Here is a 21,942-nt window from a genome sequence, read left to right on the forward strand (position 1 = left end):
TTTTTGAGTACCTCTCATGTGGATGGATTTTCCATGAACTTTTTGAAGTATCTTCCTGTTGCAAAGTCAGAAAGCAAGCAGAGGTAGATACTAGCAACTCCTAATACAAAGGGTCACCAGGATAGTAAGTCTGGTAAGTCAACGAGGAGCACCTGAAGACCCTCAAAGCCCATCATGAGGGGCAGGTGCTGTGTTGCAAGTGCTTAAGCCTCCTCTTGGGACAGCTGCATCTCATATTGGAGAGCCCAGATGGTTGCAATTCTGTCCGCAAAGCTCCTAGTGCAGCTTCCTGCTAATGCACCCTGGAAGGCAGCATGTGATGGCTCAAGTGTTTGGATCCTTGCCACCTACAAGGAAGACCTGCATGGGATTTCTGGCTCCCAGTTCTGGCCTGGTCCACTGTTGGGGACACTGGAAAGTGAATAAGTGGATGAAAGATCTCCTATTATTCATTCTTACTCTGAAATGCACAGGCACCAGCATTGTGGGACAGTGGGTTGTGACACCAGCATCCCATCAGAAGGCTGGTTCAAGTCCTGGCTATTCTGCTTCCTATCCAGCTTCCTGCAAGTTCACCTAGGAAGGCAGTGGAACATTGCCTCGGTGCGTGGACCCTTGCCATCCGTGTGAGGCACCAGGATGGAATTCCTGGCTCTCGGCTTCACCATGGACCCTGACCCAGACCATCTCCATTGGGGCGTGAACCAGAGGATAGAAGACCTCGCTCTGGCTCTGTGTCCGTTTCCCTCTCTGTTGCTCTGCCTTCCGCATAGCATTTTTAATATAAAAGACAAATATGAATAAAGTTTTCAGAAACACCACTGATTAAATGTTCGACTTTGCTAGTAATCATACAGTCGTACTAGAACATCATTTCCACCTGCAAATTAACAAACACTTATTTAAAGTCAAACTATTCAACGCGATGGATGGTGCGACACAGCAGTGCGGCTCGGGTACACTCTGGCTGCTCGCATCCCTCGCTCCCTTCGTAGTAGGCCCTGTCATCCCCATGTTGCAGAGCCAGAAACCAAGACATTGTGGCTGTGCTGCGCCCAAGCCCCATTTTTCCATCCCCCACTCACTCCGCGGACACCCGTGCACTCGCCTGTGGCGCCATCCGCTTCCAGGGCCGGTTCCGGGAACCCATTGGAGGAAGCCAGCCATACAGCTGTTTCTTGTACAGCACAGGTGAATCGACAATGCGTCATAATGTGACCCGGGTGCGGGAACAATGCCAGCTCATAATGTGCTCCCAGGACAAGGAGAACACTCACAACGATTTTTCTAGCCAGGTCCACTGCGATTGTTGCCGGCCTCCTTGCGTTTCTGTTTCCACCTTTTAGGGTTAAAGTTAAAGTTCTCCTTTGCTGTGTGTTGGATGCTGGGTCCCCAGAACAGTAGCCCGGGGGCGGTGGGAGCTGCTAGCAGTACCGGACTAGGTGTCCTGGGCCGGCTGGGGTCCCACGAGGCGCCTGAAGCGCCCGGCAGGGTTACTAAAGTCCCGGAGCACACAGCCAGTGGCCCGGCCCTCTCCCGGGAGGCTGAGGAGAGCCAGAAAAACCAAGCTCCAGCCCCGGGACGGCCTTGGCGCTCAAGCCTTTTCAATGTGCAGCGGTGGGCAAGCAGGAGGCAGGATGGGAAGGCTAGCAAGCGGCATAGCTCCTGCCTGCTTCATCTGGCGCCACAAGGCGGGCAGAAGGTCTCTCTAAAGGTCACCGGGAATCACCTGGAGCTCAGGTGGGCCGAGGGGGGAGGTAGCCCGGCTGCGGGTGCGAGTGCGACAGCGTGGTCCTGGGTGACCAGGACCTGGAGCTGGCGGTGCTGCAACTCTGTCAAATGACTCCAGGAGGGCCGGTGTCCCTGAGTGGTCCTGGCCCTTCCTTGTTCATCTCTGCCACCAACCCTAGCCCCATCGAGGAATCCGACCATAAGGGCTACTGCCAGCTGTTTGCTGCGGCGGTGGGCGACCTGGAATGGCTGCGGTTCTGCTTGGATCAACACTGCGGAGATATCCAGGCCAACGACAAGGTGAGGCTGTGCAGGGGAGCGGCAGGGACAAGGCGTCCTCCTCCCCGCCAAAGGGCTTCTCCAGCAGGCAGCTGGTCATATTAAGTGTTTTCCGCTGTAGCTTTTCCCTTCCTGGGGGCAGGACAGAGCAGAAGGATGCCCTCATGAAGTTCCTGCAGGTTTGTGGCCCCGGGCAAGCCTGGCTCAGCCTGCTGCCCACTTGGAACCCCACAGGGCTTTGCTGCTATCCACATGGCAGCCCAGAAGGGCCAGCTTACCTGCCTGCAGGTCTTGGTGGAGGAGTACAAGTTTCCCGTGGACCTGCCCACCCTTGATGGCGAGACAGCCCTGCACCTGGTCATCCACAAGGACAACAAGGCTGTGGCCCTCCAGTGCATTCAATACTTGCTCGATAAAGGGGCAAGCCTCCACGCGTGAGTTCACCCTGGAGGGAGGTTTAGAGCCTGGGCACACAGGAACTCCAGTTCTGGGCGAGAAGATCCACACAGAAGAGGCCAAGGCTTGGGTCCCACATAAAGCTGTCAGTGAGTCACCATGGTACAGTGGTAAAGACACTGTGCTTTGGGAGAGGACCCAGACTTGCTGGCAAAATGACCCAACCTCTGGTTCCCAAACTGATTAGAAAATCTGTGTCCCATTTGGTTTGTGATGCTGTGATGGGGCCTGAGCTCTCTGAGTCTTCATGAACCACATGTTTCTAACCTGTTACTAAGTTTGGGAACCACTTCCTCAGAGTCATGTGAAGTTGGGGAGGATGACAGTGCCCGCCAACATGGCAGCACCAGGATTGGTGGATGTACAGAGCCGCAGGACAGAGGTGGGGAGTGCAGCAGTGGGCACCCAGAAGTGAGTCCTGCCCTTGGGCAGCACTAGCACAGGCGCAGACAGAGCAAGGTAAGGGGTCATAAGTTGGACTTAACAGGTTGCTAGGTGGGAAGTGAAGGGGGTGGGAGGAACTATCCTCAGAGGAGGTGACATTCAAGTTGCAACATGAAAACTGAGCATGAGCTGGCCATGGAGATACAGGAAGTGTTCCAGAGAGGGGAACATCATGTGCTAAGACCATGTGCTAGGGAAGAATTGGGCAAGGTCAGAAGATGAGGTCAAGGAGCAGGCATGCAGACTTGTGGCCCCATGGCCAGGCATGGTGAGCGGTGCAGGGCCGGTGGGTTTAAGACCACAGTAGTAGTCTCTGGGTCAACCTAGCTCTCCTTCAGCAGTTCTGCATGGTTACATGCATCCTAGAGCTGATTTTGTCCAATCTGTCTCCCTATGATAGAGGTACTAAGAAAAGGCAGGACACAGCCAGAGCTGCCCACTGGACTGGAGCAGAACGGGGCCTGAAAGCTGTTGCGCCCACCTGACAGATACGCTTGTCCTTTCTTTCTATTCCTTTACCTACTGGTCTGGTCTCCAGTCAGACACACAGTGGCTCCACGCCCCTGCACCTGGCAGCTTCTGAGGGCCTGCTGAGCTGTGTACAGACCCTGGTTCAGAGAGGTGCCAATGTCCATGCTCAGGACTCCATTGGATACAAACCCATTGACTACTGCAAAATGTGGAATCACCGCCCCTGTGCCCGGTAAGTGTGAGACCCACCAGCAGTCTGTCACCCCCTTCCTCTCTCCCAGGGCCTTTCAGAGGGTGCGGAGAACTAGATCCCTGGGGGATCCATTGCTGCCCCCTGCCCAGGATGATACTGGCAGGGCTTTCCCCAGGGCCCATCCCTTTGGGCTGAATGTTATCTTCCCTGCCTGTTCTGGGACCCCTGACACCTGAAATGAAGTGCCCAAGGAGCCACACAGTGAGGATGGGACATCTTTCTCACTTCAGCTCTGGCAGCTCTCTCCGCCCCTAGTCAGACCCTCAGCAGCAATCTCTGTAGTCCCCTTGGGGTGACACATCCTCACGCTGGCACAGGTTCTTGAAGGATGCCATGTGGAAACGGGACAAGGATGACTTTGCCCATGAGATGGGGAAGCTGAAGAGGCTCAAGAACCAGTTGGGCCTCATGAAGCTGGACTACCTGGCTGAGTACCAAGTAAGGGGTAGACTTTATGGAAGGCATGGGGACAAAACAAGGCATGGGGAAGTGGCAGGGGTACCAGGTATCAGGGCACTGAAGCAGAGGAGGCAGAGAGCCACATGAGGTGACAAGATTGGTTTAGAAGCACTAATACCCAGAAAGGGTTCACTGCTTGCCTAGACTCAGAGGAACACCACCTGTTACAGTAAAAGTCTTGTCCTGGGTTAGTTGCAGCAAAGCCCAAGTTAGCAACCCAAGCAAACCACCTCCTGCAGAGTGAAAGGTTCTTGGGAGACCAAGGCCCAGCCTCTAATTGGGACTCAGATTCTAGTTAAACAGAGACCTGTTCTTCCTCCCAGAACACACTTAACACTCTCTCTGTGCTAGTACCTGCTAGGTCTGGAGGCTTCCAAGATAAACACAACAGGGCAGCTTTGTTCCATCCGCAGCCCCCATTCCCTACCACCCCCAGAAGTGAAGGGGGATCCTGCAAGGTACGGGAAGAAATGGTACCCAAGGGGCAGTCTTTCCAGATGGGCAGTTGGTCACAGGAAGAACTAGGGAACGGCTGATCGGGCCGAAGGAAGAGAAAGCATTGAGATGCATAAGAGTGTGATGTGTGCAGAGAACTGCCAATTTGGTGCATCCAGAGGATCAGACCTGAGCTGGAGATTTGGCAGAGGATAAAGAAGCAAGGGGATTTTAAGCAGGTTTAATCACATGATGTAAACCCCAGAAAACCAGGAAGAAATGCTGGGAATATCGGTAGATTCCAAACTAGGGAGGCCTCCAGGCCTGACAAAATCAGTACTCTAACTCCCCTCAGCTATATCAGCTCCCAAACCCTCCTCTGCTGCCCACATCCCCCAGCACTTGTAGTCCCACACATGTCTGAAGGAGGTAAAGTCCATCTCTTTCCTGTGGCTCTAACCTCACCCAGGTGTCCCAGGCAGGTCCTCCCTTCCTCTCATTGGTTTCAGTTGAATCATGTGCCCATTCTTGTTCCAATGAGAGTAGAACTGAAAGAAAGCCATATGCTGATTGTCTCAGGTCTGGGACAAAGCTGATGGAATTATGTTGATTGGCTTAGTCTAATCAGAACCTGCCCCTGGCTCAAGGTCAATCTCCAAAATACCAGATTGTTTGATCTGGGAGTGAGACACTGAGACACTGCTTGTGGGGAGAGGGTGGAGCCATTTGGTGACAACAGATGGAAAGCTGAGCTCCAGCAGAGGCAGGGACAGAGCTGGGTCAACCTGGAGATCCAGCCAACTATCCACCTTGACCTGACTCCCCCTGGCCCACCATGTCCAAGAAGCCCACCCAGACTGGCTCAACCCAACTCCAGGCCTTTCAAACTTTTCAGTGCTTCTCCTTCCAGGGTCAAGGGTACAGCCTGCCCTTCTCATTTGCTCCGCCTCACCCCATCCTGCATCAAAGCAGAGCCTCCCTCACAGCAGGATATATATCCTGTCAGACTGGGGCTTTCTTCCCCTAAAATCTGCTGTGCTCCCTTGGGCACGGACTGTGTCCTCCAGCCGGAGGCTCACCTGGGGCAGAGGCTATGTCTCCATCAGGCTGGAGATCTCCCCTAAGGGACAACAGCCCAGGAGTTGCCTCCTGTGGAGCAAAGATCCTCTGCATCAGAAGGTTTTCCCCAAGGGCAAGAATGCTATCTCACCAATAAGGCCTCAAGTTCAAGGTCTGGCCACACAAAGGGGCAGCCCTCCACCCCTGTTTTGGGCCCTCTGTTGCTGCAGAAGGAACACAAGGTTCTAAAAGAGATGGACTTCCGGAAGTGGCTCCGCTGCAGGCTGTTCAACCAGCGCCACTCTCTGCTCTCCAAAACCAAACAAATGACTGTTACCCCAACCCGCGCCATTGTACTCCCCAAGACCTCGAAATGGCAAAGCCCACAGACTCCCCAGGGCTGCCAACCCAGGGTGAAGTTACAGCTTAGAAGTATACAGCCATGCACTGGGCAGGTGCCATCCAAGCCAATCTACCAGCGGCCCTCGTTCAAGCGACCCAAGCTTTGGAATCCTAGCAACAACCCTGCCAGGTCCCCTTCAACCCAGTTCAGCTACCCCCAGGGCGTGCGCCTGGGCATACAGCCAGACTCCTGCCAAAAGCAGGACTTTAGCAGTTTCTTGGACGTGATCCCTGGCCCCAATGGCTGCACATGGCTGCACAGAGCAGATGGCCACTGGGTGGCGCCCGTGCCCCAGCTGCCTTTGGAGGTGATAATCCGGGAGCTGTACCCACAGAGCCAGCCATGCAGGATGCAGGTGCCCCAGGATTTTCATGCTGTCAACATTAAGGATGTGCCCCACAAGCGGCACTCAGACAGTCGCGCCTTCTATAACGACACACTGGCCATGAGCCTGCGCCAGACATTTGATGAAGCCTTCCTGGCTAATGTGCGAGCCCATCAAGGGCTCCCTGCCCTGCCAACCCCTACAACCCCTCCATAAAGTTCTTTCACTGGCCTGTGGACCTGAGGCAGCCCAATGAAGGCTAAGGTGTACTGATTCATGTTGTGGATGGGAGGAAAAAGGTATGCCCGTGTGCTTCCCACTCCCAAGCTCAGGGACAGGATGATGTCCCTCCCTACACCCCACCCTCCCCACAACTTCCCCTCTATAAAAGCCTAGACCTCAGACCTCCTCGTTGCAGTCTCTTTGGCCCTAGGAAATCCAATTTAGAGCAGACCCCAAGGTTCAGGGCCAGCCAGGGTCCTGAGGCCCCTAGCATAATCAAAGGTGGCTCTCTGGCACCTCCACAGCCATCCCATCTCAGCCCCAACCCAGCAAGGACAAGGTTTCCAGGATGGCTGCAGGCTCCAAACTTCACTGTTCATCTGCAGCACCAAAGTTGTGAGACAACGTGGCAACCTGCTGTGGGCCTCCTTGCTGCCACTGAGCTCAGGGCAATGTGCCAAAGTCAAGGGAACACCTGCAGCTTCAGTCTGAGACTGGGGAAGCACCTGCACTTCTAGGCAGCTCCCCAGCCCCTGCAATCCCATGCACACATCACTGCAATTCGTTTGATAAACAAACATTTATTGAGTGCTTTTCATGTACCAGGCACCAGCCAGGCACAACTGATACAAAAAAATTCAAGGAGTGTCCCTGCCCTCAAGGAGCGTACAGTCTAGTGGGGATGGACAGGTAAGCAAGCAAGTGAGCCTACAGGGACCTGTGTGGTGTGCTGGCATGTGGCTGGGGGACAGGGCACAGCCAAAGCTCCTTAGAGGAAGGAAAGTTTAAATTGAGATTTGACAATGTAGTGACCTCAAGAAAAGCGACTTTAGAGTGGCAAGGGAATGTCACGGCCTCTCTGGACACAGGAGGCTGCAGCCAGAGTGGAGAGCCACTGATGAGGGCTGAAAGGTAGGCAGGGACCAGGACCTCAGGGTGCTCTCAGCCTTGCTAAGGGATCTGGACTTTATCCTAAGGGCAGCGGGGAGCACAGAAGGTTTCTGGCCAAGGAGTGACTTGAGTGATTTGGTTAACTGGGTACTTAGACAGTTCCAACTATGGATGAAGAAAGAGCAGGAAGAAGCCATAACAATAAACCCAGGGAAAGTAGACATTGGGGGTGGCTCAAATCAAGAGATGGTGAGATGGAAGACTCAACAGTTTTCAAGACTGGATGGCAAGAGTAGAAAGACAAAGCAAGCCTAGAAAGCAGGTTTCCTGCCAAGCTCAAGTGACCTTAGGATCAAGACAGGTGCCCAAAAGGGGCAACTGTGCCATCTGGACCATGGACTAGAGTTGTATGTGTACCCAGACAATGGCAGAACTGTAGGTCAGGAAAAGATGCGGGGATGGGAAATCAACCCTCAGTTTCTTGGTGAAGTCCTTGAAGCCACCAGCATGGATGGGCTTCCCTGGGGTGACCATGACAGAACTCTGAGACCCCAGTGTGTGCAGGGTGAGTGCAGAGGAGATGGCAAGGAGCCATGGCAGCTCAGGAGTCACTCAGATGGGACACGGGAAAGTGAGCTGAGCACATAAAGCAAAGAGCCTCCAGCAACCTCAGGGCAGTCACTGCAAACAAGAGGACCAGGGACGGGGGCGCATGAGGCCTCACCAGCAGCATGAGGAACAAAGTAAGCAGTGAGGGAGAGCAGGGACAATGGTGAGGAGGACATTAGTCTCCATCATCCTCTACTTTGTCTGTCTTTGCAAGTTTTATTAGCATGCAGAGAGACCAACATGAGCAAGTCCTCTCAGCCAAAGGTGAGAGCTGGTATTTTTAAGAGAATGGAAACTGACACCAAGGAAATGATGCAACTTCATGTAGGATGCAGAGTTTCCAGCACATGGGTTTTTCCTAGTGGCTCAGTGGGACACACGTGCAGTTCACCTGTGCACCTGCCAATCTTGAGGTATGGGAGGTAGCCAGTAATGGCTCCCGTGGGAACTGCATTCCAGTATATAGAGTTGAACACTTGCAAGGCACTATAGTTGGAATACAAGGTCAACAAATGCCGCTCTGTGCCCTGGAGCTCTTAGAAGGCACAGGTTATTTCCCCAGGAGCCAAGACACACAAAAGACCAGATCTTGTGTGCTCTTAAAAATACAAACGCTTCTCCCACCGGTCCCAGTTCTGTAAAAATAGGCTATAGACCAGGCTGCAATTCAGCCAGAAACCACCCTGTTCCCCAGAGAAAGACTTATAAATAGGACATTGTGATGCTCTGAGCATCCAGCCTGGTCCTCACCGTCCCATCCCCTCCCCTGGCTGGTGAGTCACAGAGCCTTGGGGGGAAAGAAGAGACGGCAGGAGAGGGAGGAGTGTCAGAAGGCTGCTTCCACTCATTCCCCATTTGCTAACCAGGCTTAGCTTCTCTCTGTCCCCTTCCCACTCAGCACCAATGGACAGTCTCTTCAGAAGGGCAAGCCCAAATCCAGAAAGGGAGTCCCTGGAGCAGCCGAACTAGGCCAGTCAGGGCAGGTGAGCAAGAAGAAAGAAGATGAACTTCAGGATATTAAGGCAAACAGTGCCACCTAGAATCTTTATTCAAACGGGAATCAGCAAATGGACAGAAATCACAGTTCAACAGCAGAGACTCTTTTGGAAGTGGCAAGCCCTGGCCCCTCCCTTTGGCCATCTGTCCAGAGCACTTGTCACCGTCCGCTCTCCAGCCTGCCTGCCCCAGCTGGACCAGAATTTCCTGACCCACCTCAGTCTCTTGGCTACGCAGACTTTGCCCCCCTCCCTGGTGCTCCAGCAGCATCGGATCCGAGCCAAGCCAAGCCCCGAGGAGGGTGGGGATGGGGCTGCAGCTGTGAGGAGAGAGAAGCCAGGCCTGGGGGAAGCTGCCTGCCAGCTCCCAGCCCTGACCTAGCCAGAGGCCCACAGGCCTGACTCCCCTGAGCTGGCTACCACAGCCACTCCCCAAGGGGGTCAGTATATCTTCTGACGACTGGGCAGTATGGCCTCTTTGATGAAGGAGAAAACAACCAGGATGCCTAAGCGTTTGCCCCGCTTGCCTTTGGTGAAGTAATTGGAGACCACGTCATCTGTGGAGACACAGGCAGGGAGATGAGTGAGTATGGGGCTCTGTGTGTTTGCGCGTGTAAGTGCACAGCTGCACGTATGGGAAGGAGCACTTAGCTCTCCCAAGCCAGAGCCCAGGTGTCCACATCCCAGGCCGAGATTCCATGCAGCTCTCCGGCACTCAGGTCGTGGGGGGGGAAGGGGCCCACCTCCATCCCTTACACACCCCTGCTCACCTCCTGGCTGCATGGTGGAGGGCAGGACGTTCTCCCCAGCCGAGAGGGACACAAAGAATGCGAATGGGATTATCCACAGGCAGAAAGTAAAGTAGGCCAGGACCTGGCAACAAGAGAACCTGAACAGAGGGGGCCAGGAGGTGCCAGAGAGGGCAGGGCGTGGTCCCTGTGTGGCTCAGAGAAGTGGCAATGAGTGCAGGCAAGGCCACACCTCCGGTCTCTCAAGGGGAACAGGCCCTGGTAGGCAGGGGCAGGCCATTCTCGCACATGGAGACGGCCCTGTGGGCAAAGGCGGGGGCTAGGGACGGCCACGTGTAGCCGCCATCCCCAACCTTGGTCACCAGGACAGACATTTCCTCAGGACGGAGGAATATAGATGGATGACTTCATGACAACTGACCCAGATTCCTCAAAAAAATGATATTATTCTTCCCAGAGTTTCAAACTGAAGCAACAGGGCAAGGCATAGGGAGAACTCCTGGAGGCTGCTAGGAGTTGCTGGGACTCAGGGCTGCACTCGACAAGGCCAGCCAAAAGTCCCTTACTGACTTTGCCATGACCCCCCAGAAACTCCAAAGAGCTCACGGCTCATGGCAGGAGAGCAATGTTTTCCCAGCTTCGCCGTCAGCTTTGCTAATTTTGTTTTGCCTCTAATGATGTAACTCCTGACGACACTGGGCTCCAGACCATAGCTAAGCTTGCAAAGCAATCAGTGCCTCTCCCTTCTATTCCTGGTTCAGAAGGAAGGCTGAACGCATCACACACTTCTTACCTCTGAGAACGGATAATACTCTTCTGCAAAAAACTGAAACGCTAGGTAATGATTCACCACCACGAGCCCTGTTAAGGGAATGGAGAGTCAGTCAGTCAGTTTGCGAGGGTAACAAAACCAAGTTTCCAAGCTGCCCAAGGCCTCCAGGGACTGGGGGCTCTGGCTCCTCATCCCAGCTTCATATCTAACTTGGAGTATGGCTTTGGGCCAAGCACACTACTGTCTAGATCTGTTTCCCATATGTTACAATCAGAGAATTGGCTCTGACCTGCTGGCAGGAAGGTGTTCCAGGTAAAATTAGAAGGCTGGTAAGAAAGCTGCTTTGCATGTTAGAAAAATGAGACTCCCGTGTTACATCATCCAAAGCATCGTGACAATGCACCTGGTTTGCAGCGGAAATGAGTCCTAAAGAAAGCTCTCCACGGGTGGACAGCAGGTGCAGGGAAGGTGAGGGTGTGTGGATGGGATTCACACCCGCTGGGGAGCAGGCAATCAAAGGGCCTGTGGGAGGTGCTGAGGTGCAGTGTGAGGGCAGGGGTCCTTCAGGCACACTGGTCAACTCTTACTATGGAACACACACACCCCTGAAGCGTGCAACTGAGTGTAGTGTAGCCCACTCTCACAGAGAGGTGGAGCGCGGCATTAAGGAGCGTGTCCCCTGAGGCTGAGCCCCTCACGGCAATTCCGTCCCTCTCTCCCTCTTCTAAGGCATAGGCCACACACTGCTGAAGGAAACGGCAAGGAAACGGCAAGACAAGCTGGTTCAGAAAAGCAGGGCTGCCATGGACGGCACAGGGTCCCCATTCCTGAGGCACAGAAGGGATCTGGTCTCTAGGGATGGGTCCTCTGGTGACATCATGTGAAGGAACTCTGTGTGAGACCAGTTCCGGTCCAGATGCTAAGCACTCCCGGGGATAACATTCGCTTCCTAGCTTCTCCCACCAACACAGGAGAGCAGCTCTAACAAATCCCCACTCCATCTGATAGCCTGCTCTGTGGCTAGCATTACCAGCAGTGAGACCAAGAAACGGCAGCGCTGGGAATGAATTACTTGCCCATACCTTATCCACGAGTGTCAGAAAGTACCTGTGGTCACTTCCTGGGTGCCACAGGCTGCCAGCAGCCCTGGCAGGAACACCACATTGAACAGGTGAGAGCAGCTGAGGCCTAGCAAAGGGAAACCATTTCCCAGGGACACAAAGGGGTGACAGGACGAAGGCAAAAAGGGCTAGGTCTTCCCCTACATGCTGCTCCCCTGAGGCCACCAAGCCAGAACAATGGACCTGGGCAGGGCCGGCCCTGTCTGCAGGGGCTCCCAGCCAGCCAAGGCCGGTCTCAGGCATGCTGTGGAGTTAGGGGACAGATGCCTGCCAAGGAAGGGCTCTGGGTTTTCTGCAGGTCAAGCGGCTTCTCTGGGGCTGCAGCTGCTTCAGCCGGGGCTCCTGCTTGACCCACCCCGTAGCGCCTTCATTCTCAGCCTGGATCAACCTTAGCTCTCTGGGAAAGCCCTCTCCGACTCCTCCCTCCCCCCAACACTCTAGGCATGGAGCAAAGACAAGGTCGGCTTGCCAGGGCCTCCAGCACCAGAGCTCCATTTGCCCAACCAGCCCAGCCTCTTGGGGGACCTCAGTGGCTTCTCTCCCTGCGCCACACCCCCTTTGGTGCCCGGGACTAAGTTGGGCACATCCAAGTGTGTCAGCTGCCTCCCCAGCCCTGTCCCCTCTCACCGCAAGACAGAATGAAGTTGGGCGAGGTGAGCATGATGAAGGGGAAGGTCTGGAGGAGGCCAAAGTAGACGAGGTTGGTGAAGAGGCCCACGCCGATCATGCTGGTGGGGAAGCGCTCAAAGACGTATAGGCCGATCAGCACAGCCGTGGAAAACTGCAACAACAGAGGCACACGCGTGTGTAGGGTAGCCCTTCCCGACACCCTCCCTGTGCTCACCAGCCCGTCTGTGCAGGGCAGCATCCAGGACACCTGTCAGCCTCCGGGATTACAAAGCTCTGGCCTCCCACCACAGAGCACTATCCTTCCATATTATTTGTCAACATTTTCTTGCCAGCAAACCCACCATCAGGAAAACACCTGACCACAACACACACAGATGCTAATGATCAGAGCTCAAAATCTACAGTTTTTTCTACCCTAAGCAAGGACCCAGTGGAGATCCTAGGTGCGTCACCATGAGGAGCTGAGTGTGAGGGGTGAAGACACCACTTGGGGAGAGGGGCCAGGGATGCTGGGGGGGAAGGAGGGCAGACCCCCAAGATGGGGTACAGGCCAGGGCTGCAGGAGGTCCCTTCAGGAAACAGCATGGACGCCACACTCTCTTGGCATCCAGATTTCTGGGCAGACCAAGGGTCGGGGCAATCCTGGCAAAGGCCAACACTTACCCAGATCATGTATTTTATGATCCTGCTGGTGGCGACGGTGTATTCTTCTATTAGCTCTGCCAGGTAATAGAGTCCTGACGCTGAAAGTGGGGGTGGGAGGAGCAGGCAGGGAAAGCATCAGCCAGGGTCACTTCCCACCCCGCTCCACCCTGACCATCCTCCTCTCACCACCCAGAATCCTCTGGGGGCCCTTTGTGGAGTCCGGAAGGTCAGCAATAAACTGAACAACCCAGGCAAAACTTTGTCCCGGCAAACTACCAAGTGGTTCCATATTAGCGAGTGGAGCAGTAAGCCTGCGTCTAACACCCCAGCACACCTGGCTAACCTCTAACCTCCACCCCGTAAAGCAAACACATGCCTGCAGGGCACTTAGGACAGGCCAGGTACTAGGCTGGGTGCTCAGAAAACCACCGAACAAGACAGACCAGGTCCCTCGCTGCCAGCCTGGGCCTGGGCAGCCAGCCTGACGTGTCCCGGGGTGAAAATGCTACTGGAGGGCAAGTCCAGGGACTGCTGGACGCCCACCCCTCCCCCGCCAGTCCGCTCCAGGGGGGATTCCCGGAGGAGAAGACATCTCCACGGGAGCGGGCAGGATGAGGGAGAAGTGTCCCAGGCGGAGGAGCAGCAAGTACATAGGGGCGGAGGGGAAAAGGCAGCAGCAGTTCGGGGGTGAGGGGTGGGCAGTCTGCGCCACCGGCAGAGGCGGTTGACGGTTCGCGGGCACCGGCTGGGCCGGACTTTGTGTGACACCCGCAGCCAGGCGGGGTTAAGGGAAGGGAAGGATGTGGCGGGGCGGTGCAGGCCCGGGGTGCCGGGCAGGGCGGCTCCCCCGCCGGAGAACCCCGCGATGCGACTCCCCGGCGACTACAGATGGCCAGGGCGGGAGCCCGCGCGGGCCGCAGTCGCGCACTCTCACCGACGGCCAGCGTGATGAAGGCCACCTGGATGAAGAGCGACAGCCAGCTCAGCACGTACATGAACCACATGGCGCCCCCAGCCCGCCCGTCCCCCCCGGCCGCCGGGACCGGCCTGCACGCTCGGGCTCCGGCGACACGGAGCCGCCACCGCCGCGTCCCCGCCCCACCGACGGCCGTGCGCCGCCGCCGAGAGCAGCCCGGCCCGAGCGCCGCCCCGGGCCCCGCCCGCAGCAGCGCCGCCCGCCGGCGCGGAGGGCCTGGTGCTGCGGCTGCGGCTGCGCGTGCCGCGTCGCTCCAGCTCACAGCCCGCTTCCCCGGGTCCCCACGGACCACCTCAGAAACTGGGACGAGGCACCCATCGCAGGGAACTCAGAGCCTCCTGCCTCTCCCTGGAGACTCCCGCGCCAGCCTGCTCCGGGCAGGTGGGCCCCCAAAGCTATTTCTTGCTAACGCAGGTGCCAGGGGCAACATTAGGGAGGGCCAGGCATGCTGCCAAAGGCTCGAGGGAGAAATTGACCTGATGATGTGGATCATTTTCTGTATGGAAAGCTGGGGCCCAGAGGTTGCCTGGCCCGATGTCACACCTCTAGGAAGCGGCAGGGGCTGGAGTTGGGGTGCCTTCTGACAGTCATTCTTGGTTTTCCTCTAGACTGGGTTCTTGGGGGAGCCTCCAGGCGCAGCAATGCCCACGAGCGGATGGAAGAAAAACAAAATGCACCTACAAGCATTGGAACATGACTCTACCTTTAGCAGAAAGGAGATTTTGGGGGGTGGGGAGAGCTTTCGGTTCAGCAGTTAAGGCACTGCCTGGGACCCCTGCATTGCCCGCCAGACTGCTTGGTTCCAGCCCTGGCCCTCCTGCTTCTGAGCCGGCTGTTAGCTGATGCACAGGGAGATGGCTGGTGATGATGGCTCAAGGACTGGAGTGAGAGTAAGATGGACTTCCTGGTTCCTGGTTTCTGGCTGGCTGGCTCCCAGCTAAGGTGGCCATTTGGGGCGTGGATGGGAGATCTCTCTGTCCCTTTCTCTCTCAGCCTGTCTTTCAAATAAGTAAAAATGAGTAAAATTTTTAAAAAAAGGTTTTATTCGGAAAAGCAGTTTTATAGAGAGAAGGAGAGAAAGAGAAAGATCTTGCATCCGCTGGTTCACTCCCCAGGTGGCCACAATGGCTGGAACTGAGCTGATCTGAAGTCAGGAGCCAGGAGCTTCTCCTGGGTCTCCCACACAGTGAAGGCTCCCAAGGCTTTGGGCCATACCTGGCCACAAGCAGGGAGCGGGATGGGATGTGGAGCAACCAGGACATGAACCAGCACCCGTATGGGATCCCAGCTGACCCATCACGTCTGACCCACACTTTTTTTTAAAGAAAACTTTTTTTTCTTCCAAGTTCCAGTCTGTGATCACTGACTTCTAAAGGGCACCTGGCCACCCAGTTAGGGGTCCCGGAGGGGAATGCCCAAGAGGAGAAGCAGGATTTGCCAAACCCCTATCCTTGTTTACAATTCACAGTAACTCTGGGAGACTTAAAACCACAGACAGGTGTGTGCCCAGGAAACAGGCTAAATCTATTTGGATACCGCAAATCCCAAAGCAGGACAGTAAGTGTGAATGAAGAATTTCAGGTTACCAGACCACACTATTTTTAAAGACAGCAACATGGTGAGGAGAAAGAAACTATGTATGTACTTTTTTTTTTTCAATAAAAGTACTCCCGAAGCGCCGCTGCCCGCTTCCAAAAAAGGAATCAAGTTCGAGACCAGAACAGTTTCATTGTATATATAGTTTTTTTTTTTTAATTATTATTGGAAAGCCGGATATACAGAGAGGAGGAGAGACAGAGAGGAAGATCTTCCACCCGATGATTCACTCCCCAAGTGAGCCGCAACGGGTCGATGCGCGCCGATCCGAAGCCGGGAACCAGGAACCTCTTCCAGGTCTCCCACGCGGGTGCAGGGTCCCAAAGCTTTGGGCCGTCCTCGACTGCTTTCCCAGGCCACAAGCAGGGAGCTGGATGGGAAGTGGAGCTGCCGGGATTAGAACCGGCGCCCATATGGGATCCCGGGGCATTCAAGGCGAGGACTTTAGCCGCTAGGCCACGCCGCCGGGCCCTGTATATATAGTTTTAATAACCTTCAAACACTGAACTATGTAAATGTATTCCATAGTTATAACTACAGAGACCACATACAGTGATCGGCTCCCTCCCTCGCCCCCACCACACACACACAGCCAGGAAACTGAGGCTTGTCAAAGCTCATCACTTGGGAAAGTCGCACTTGCAGCAGTTGGGGTTTGTGTGGACGGTCCGCCTGCAGAATCCGTGTTCTGGGGCTATTCCACACCCTTTACGGTCGCGGGGAGTCTTCTTCTCTGTTCGTTGGCATATTCGGTGGATCCTGCCTTCTCTCCCACTCTCCCAGCCCCAGGCACGTCCCTTCCCTTCTATGCAGAATCCTGCAGGATCTCGCGAATGCACCGCCCCCACTCCCTACTCCCAATCTTGCTTTGGCACATCACCCCCGGGCCCTTGCGCAGGTTCACTTAACTTACCTTCTTCTCCCACATTTGCTATTCCCGAGTTCGGGGACAGGCTCTGGGACCCCGAGGCTCAGGCCGTGCCTTGGGGGCTGCGCGCCGGGGAGCGCCTGGCGCCCGGCCAGCCGGCTGCTGCCCTCCAGTGGCGGCCAGGAGCGCGCGGATCAGCCCTGAGGTCGCACCCACACGCATTGCACACACGCACCTGGCGCTCAGTAGCCAACAGTGGTGCTTGTGTGAGGGACTCCAGGAAGTGAGCCCTATCACGTCTCCTCCACGAATGCCCTCTTCCTGGAACGTGAACACCTGCGAGGTGCCGTCCCTCGGGAGCCCGCACTCTGGGGCGCCCACGTCACCTGCAGGTTTACTGTTTACCATTTCTCAGTTCTCATCCAGTGAACTCCACTCTAGACAAACAATGGGAAACAGCATCACCGTATCCTCCACGTAGTCTGTGGAAACCCGGCTTCCCCACCTTGGTTCCACTCCACGCTTGGCCTCACACACGGTCCTGGCACCGTGTGCTGCCCTCTCCCAAGCTCCAGCCTGACCAAGATGGTTGGTAAAGAACTTCCCAGTGATAACAGAACTGTCTTTTTTTTTTTAAGATTTATTTATTTTTATTACAAAGTCAGATATACACAGAGGAGGAGAGACAGAGAGGAAGATCTTCCATCCAATGTGAGCGCAATGGCTCGTGCTGTGCCGATCTGGAGCCAGGAGCCAGGAATTTCCTCCAGGTCTCCCACACGGGTGCAGGGTCCCAAAGCACTGGGCCGTCCTCAACTGCTTTCCCAGACCACAAACAGGGAGCTGGATGGGAAGAGAACTGTCTTAATGACCTCAGCGTGGTCCTTGGCTAAGCTACTGAGCCTGAGACCAGCTCCTGTGTACAGGGGACAGATTGAGGAGCTGGGGGTGGGGAGGTTCGGGTAACAGGAAGGCACGCATGAGGAGAGGGGAGTAGCCCGAGGCTTTGAATGCACAAGGCGCTGTAAGGCCCTGGCATGCATAGTCTGATCTCTCTCTTTAAAGACTTATCATTTGAAAGAGTAAAGGAGAATTAGAGATTTCCATCCCCTGGTTCACTCTTCAAAGAACTAAGCTGTCAGAAGCCAGGAGCTTCTTCCAGATCTCCCAGGTGGACCTTGGATCAACTTGTGGTGGCAGCTGGATTGGGAGTGGAGCAGTGGAGACTTGAACCGGCGCCCATGTGAGATGCTGGTGCCACAGGCAGAGAATAAACCTAATGCGCCACAGCGCCAAGTGCTGCCTCCCCCCCTTCCCCTCTACCCCTTCTATTGAACAGGTTGATCTGGCTTCCCCTGGAACTTTTCAGAAAAAAGACTGTGTCCAGTTCAGATTTGTTGAACCCAATCCTTGCTACAAACTCTCTTGTTTAACACTCACATTAATTCTACAAAGTAGGTGTTATTCTGTCAACATGGAAGGCAAGTTGAGACACACTAAGTGTGAGAATGAAGGGGACAAAATGAGGATGGCCAGTGGGGAAAGAGACTCTCTAACCGCATGTGGAGACCAAACCAAACCAACAACAACAAAAAAAGCCCCAAACCAAGGGACAGAGGGGGTTTTTCCTCATCATAAATATAGTGGTTACCAAGAATAGCCCAAGCTGCCGATTGGCCGCTGCTCACTTTGGGGCCACATGTTTAGGAGAAATAGCATTCAGGGGCTCAAGTGCTTTGCTTGAGGTCTTTAAGGGAACTTTTCTTGAATGACTTACTGGCCAGATGGTGTCAGTCAGTCAGCCCGATAAGCCAGTGCATCAAGGCCATGTGTAACTACTTTTCCAGCTCCTTTTTGTGCAGACGGCTCGTTTTCAGTGAACCCCAGTCTCATCCAGCTTTATTTCATACATTGGCGTCCACCGGAAAGGCATGGTGGCAGAAACACCAGGAGATCTTCCACCCACGGGTTTGCTCCCACAAAGGTCTGCAAGAGCCAGGATTATGCCAGATCAAAGCCAGGATTCAGGAACTCTGTCCAGGTATCCCACATGGGGGGTAAGGGTCCATGCACTTGAACTACCGCCCACTGCCTCCCATAATGCATTAGTCAGAAGTTGGATGAACAGCAGAGTAGTCAGGGCTCCAGGGAGAGCTCTTCTGATACGGGATGGGGATGCCCCAGGCAGGAGCTTAATCCCTTGCACTGAAAGCCTGTCCTCTTATCTGGCTTTCAATTCCCTTCCGAAGTTTCATATTTATTTTACACAGGCATGAGGAAGTTGGGTCATTGCTATTAAAGTCTCAGTAGGTGACCAATTGGACTGTTAGGCTCAGGCCCCAGACCATCAAAGCTGTGATGGGCCAACTGGGACAGGTTGGTCACCCAGGTGCCACCCCCACGATCTTGCTAGCACTAGTGCCCACATTCCCAATCATCGAGATGTGTGACATCATCTTCAAATGCCACTCTCTCTGTCTTTCACACATGCTCTTCCCGCATCTTCACACCTTCTCACCAGGCCCCATGAGAGCCTCACTTGGCAGCCTCCTGATATGTCCACAAACTTCCCTGGTAAACATGCCTACCACCTCCTTGGGTAATCCCTCCAAGGTGTGTCTGGTGTCCAGCAGGCAAGGGGCTGCCCACTACAGCAGAATGAGTCTGTGTGGACTTGGAGGGTTTGCTGTTCCATTATTACTCTGTCTCCTCTTGTGCTTTCTGCCTCCCTGACAGAACCCTTATTTTGCTTAGAGTAGCAGTCAGCCTCCGTCCAACCCCTGGAGCTAAGAAATCTGATATGGGGGCTGTGGGAGGCAGAAGCCTGATACATGATAGATATCACATAGAGCGCATGCCAGGCAGGTGCACTGGGATCCCCCTTGCCCTGGGCTTGCTGCTTTCCACCCATCAGAAAACAGAGACCTGGGCAGTGTCTGCTCTGCTCTGCTTACCTCCGCAGCAGACTGAGTCACCTCCTCATGACACCCAACCTGCCTTTCCACCCAAAAGGCTCCTGCTCATTCTTTGATATCCAGCTCACATACTTCCTGTGCATATCCTGGGAATGTACTCCTCTCTGTGTCCCCATGCCCAACACAGAACCTGGCCCAAACAGGTGTGTGAGGTGGGCAAGAACCAGACTGCCCACAGGCCTGGGCTCTGCAGCAAGGCTTCTCCCAGGTCATGCTACCTCAATCAGAGGGTGGATCCTTGGCCTGAGCTGGGCCCCTCCCACCTGCAGAAGGGCCTGGGGATTGGCCAGAGGGTTCTGTGCACAGCACCTGGCTCCAAGCCACTGCCAAGGCAGCTTGCCAGCTCAAGGGCAGCCAGCTTACGCCATGTGGGTGAGAGGAGTGAGGCCAGTGTGATGAGCTGACCTGGGTGGGGTGTGATCCATACCTTCCAGTTGCAGCTCCGGGCCTTTCCTGTGCCAGCTGCCTCCTGCCCTTGGGCTCTAGGATCAGCCTACCCTTGCTGCCCTTTCTTCCAACCCCTACTCAGCAAGGGGTACCCTTGGAGTTCATCTGGTGGTTCTACCCACCACCCTTGCCCAAGACACTCTGAGACACAGCTCTGAAACACTGAGGAACTCTGCCCAGCCTGTCTCCTGCCTCCCCAGCCTGTTTTCCACCTGCCTCTGCCGCATCTCAAAGACCCTTCTGCACTTTCTCTGTCTATCCAGTTCCTACAGTCTTTCAACACCAGATACTATCCTTATCTCCAAGAAGCCTTCCTTCATGATTGTGCCAGTCTGTCCCAACCTCTTTCTTCTCTGGCCTGTGGTTGATAGAATTGATAAGGTGGCTTGGAGTGAGGCTTAATTTCATCCCAAATCTGAAATCTCAGATTCCAGCACACTTGATGAGCTGCCTCCTTGACTGCTCCACTTGTCTTTCCTCCCTATCACACTTTGCACACAGCAGGAATGCAAGTGTGAACCTCCAGCCAGAGGTCAGTAACAGGCCAGGATTAATATGTGTCTGGAGTTAGGGCTCTGACCTGACTGGTGGTGTGGCAGCCTGTGTGTGCGTGCAGGTGTGTGTGTGTGTACGTGTGTGCATGTACATGGTGAGGGTGAGGGTGAAGGTGAAGGTGAGGTTAAGTGCAGGCTCTGCAGGCTCTGCCGATTGCTAGCCACAGAGTCGCCTCTCCCGAGGGCCGCAGGCATCCCCTTGCCCCCACTCTCCACAGTCTTGACGAGAGTGGAGCAGGCAGCTCCTCCCGCGAGAGCCTGAGGCTCAGAGCAGAGAATGGGTGTTACAGGCTTCAGAGGCTGACAGGTGACAAGCCCCAAGACATTTGTAAGTCTTCGCACACACCCCCCCCCCAGAAAGGCATGTACGCAGAGCCATTCCCCCACGATCGCAGAGCAGGGGCCGAAGGAAGGGGTGGCGCATGGTTAGATACAGGTGCAGAAGCCCACAGCTACCTGCTCCAGACCTGCGAGCCATCAGGGTGCTACCAGTCCAGCATGTGTGTGGTAGACCCATAGCCTCCACATCTGACCTTTTCCAGGGATGCCCAGATCAATCCTCCCCCAAGGAAGGAAGCCCTTTGGCCGGTTGAAGGGTGGTGCCAACTGTTTTCCCCACTCATAACCTCTCTACCTTGTGTCCACTCAGTCTCACCTGGAGGCCCCCTGAGGTGAAGCTACCTCAGCATCTCCTCCCCATGCCTAGGAGGTGGTCCAGGGCTGTGGGCTCTGGGAGACAGAAGTCAAGCCTGGAGGCAGTTTTCCACACCACTGCTCGGTTCTGGAACATACCCCTCCTACAGAAGGGAGGTGCCTGGATGACAGTCTCCAGGTTTTTCCAAGGCCCAATCCCGGCCACTAAGCACCAGGACAGGCCTCAGATCCCCAAGGAAAAGTTGGAACTGAATCACCAGGGGTTCCAGTGGATCTCTGGGACCCTGGACACAAGTTTCTTACACCCTTCCCACAGGTCCCAGGCATCTGGGCATTCTCAGGCAGTCCTGGTACTGACCCCTGGTTGTACATTCTAAGACAGTTTCAGGCACTGGTTCCTGGTCCCAGCCTGGCCATGTGTGTCCTGAACACTTTGCTTGGCCCTGCCCACTATGTGGACACATCTGGACCTACTTAGCTTGGAACATCTACTGGGGACAGTCACAGGTGCTGTGTGCGCAAGCCAAGCAAGCCCCCAGTGGCCTAGCAACAGGACTGGATTTAGGCCAAGCTGGACAAGAGGTTCTTCCTGTTCTCCTTCCTGGCTGCCAATGCTGTTTTGCTTTGCCTCCTACCTGTGCCACCCACGTCAGCTGCAGCGTTGAGTGCCAGCTCCTGTGGCTCTGGTCCTATTCCTTGTACTCGGTCTTCAGCCCTTGTCCTCCAGACACTCTGCAGGCTGCTTCCTCATCATACAGGCCCTGGTTGCTTCCTCCAAGGAGCCCTTCTGGTTTGCAGCAGCACATGATACCTCCCTCCTATTTCCTGCTTTACGTCCATCACCACACACATCATGACACAACAGCAGAGTTGATGCTAAATATTTTCAATTTAAAAAAATATTTTTTCATTAATTTATTTTG

At 54.9% G+C, this 21,942-nt stretch overlaps 2 protein-coding genes across 3 annotated transcripts; one reads left to right on the forward strand and one right to left on the reverse strand.

The window, feature by feature from the left end:
- Window positions 1–1,247: 1,247 nt before the first annotated feature.
- ANKRD53 (ankyrin repeat domain 53) lies at window positions 1,248–6,714 on the forward strand. Its single transcript, XM_058667942.1, has 6 exons — window positions 1,248–1,740; window positions 1,911–2,031; window positions 2,245–2,444; window positions 3,449–3,613; window positions 3,952–4,072; window positions 5,818–6,714. Exons 1-6 carry the CDS (start codon window positions 1,382–1,384, stop codon window positions 6,529–6,531), a joined length of 1,680 nt encoding a protein of 559 aa, XP_058523925.1. The 5' UTR covers window positions 1,248–1,381; the 3' UTR covers window positions 6,532–6,714.
- Window positions 6,715–9,282: 2,568 nt separating this feature from the next.
- Window positions 9,283–21,704, reverse strand: TEX261 (testis expressed 261). Of its 2 annotated transcripts, none has more exons than XM_058667943.1 (6): window positions 21,655–21,704; window positions 12,968–13,047; window positions 12,302–12,455; window positions 10,575–10,642; window positions 9,803–9,905; window positions 9,283–9,589 (listed from the first exon to the last, which is right to left on the reverse strand). In XM_058667943.1, exons 2-6 carry the CDS (start codon window positions 12,974–12,976, stop codon window positions 9,474–9,476), a joined length of 450 nt encoding a protein of 149 aa, XP_058523926.1. In that variant the 5' UTR covers window positions 12,977–13,047; window positions 21,655–21,704; the 3' UTR covers window positions 9,283–9,473. The 2 variants fall into 2 exon arrangements, with proteins under 2 accessions (XP_058523926.1, XP_004582867.1); XM_004582810.2 differs by lacking the exon at window positions 21,655–21,704 and adding an exon at window positions 13,884–14,049.
- Window positions 21,705–21,942: the final 238 nt, after the last annotated feature.

Source organism: Ochotona princeps, chromosome 8 (genome assembly GCF_030435755.1).
Source record: "Ochotona princeps isolate mOchPri1 chromosome 8, mOchPri1.hap1, whole genome shotgun sequence".
Taxonomy (NCBI): Eukaryota; Metazoa; Chordata; class Mammalia; order Lagomorpha; family Ochotonidae; genus Ochotona; species Ochotona princeps.

Coding starts and splice junctions, on each gene's coding strand:
- ANKRD53 (XM_058667942.1), top strand. CDS start 1,382: ATGCTGGGTCCCCAGAACAGTAGCCCGGGGGCGGTGGGAGCTGCTAGC. Junction 1,741..1,910: donor GGGAATCACCTGGAGCTCAG/GTGGGCCGAGGG, acceptor CACCAACCCTAG/CCCCATCGAGGAATCCGACC. Junction 4,073..5,817: donor ACTACCTGGCTGAGTACCAA/GTAAGGGGTAGA, acceptor CTGTTGCTGCAG/AAGGAACACAAGGTTCTAAA.
- TEX261 (XM_004582810.2), bottom strand. CDS start 13,953: ATGTGGTTCATGTACGTGCTGAGCTGGCTGTCGCTCTTCATCCAGGTG. Junction 10,643..12,301: donor CAACTTCATTCTGTCTTGCG/GTGAGAGGGGAC, acceptor TTCCCTTAACAG/GGCTCGTGGTGGTGAATCAT. Junction 9,906..10,574: donor AGTATTATCCGTTCTCAGAG/GTAAGAAGTGTG, acceptor TCTTGTTGCCAG/GTCCTGGCCTACTTTACTTT.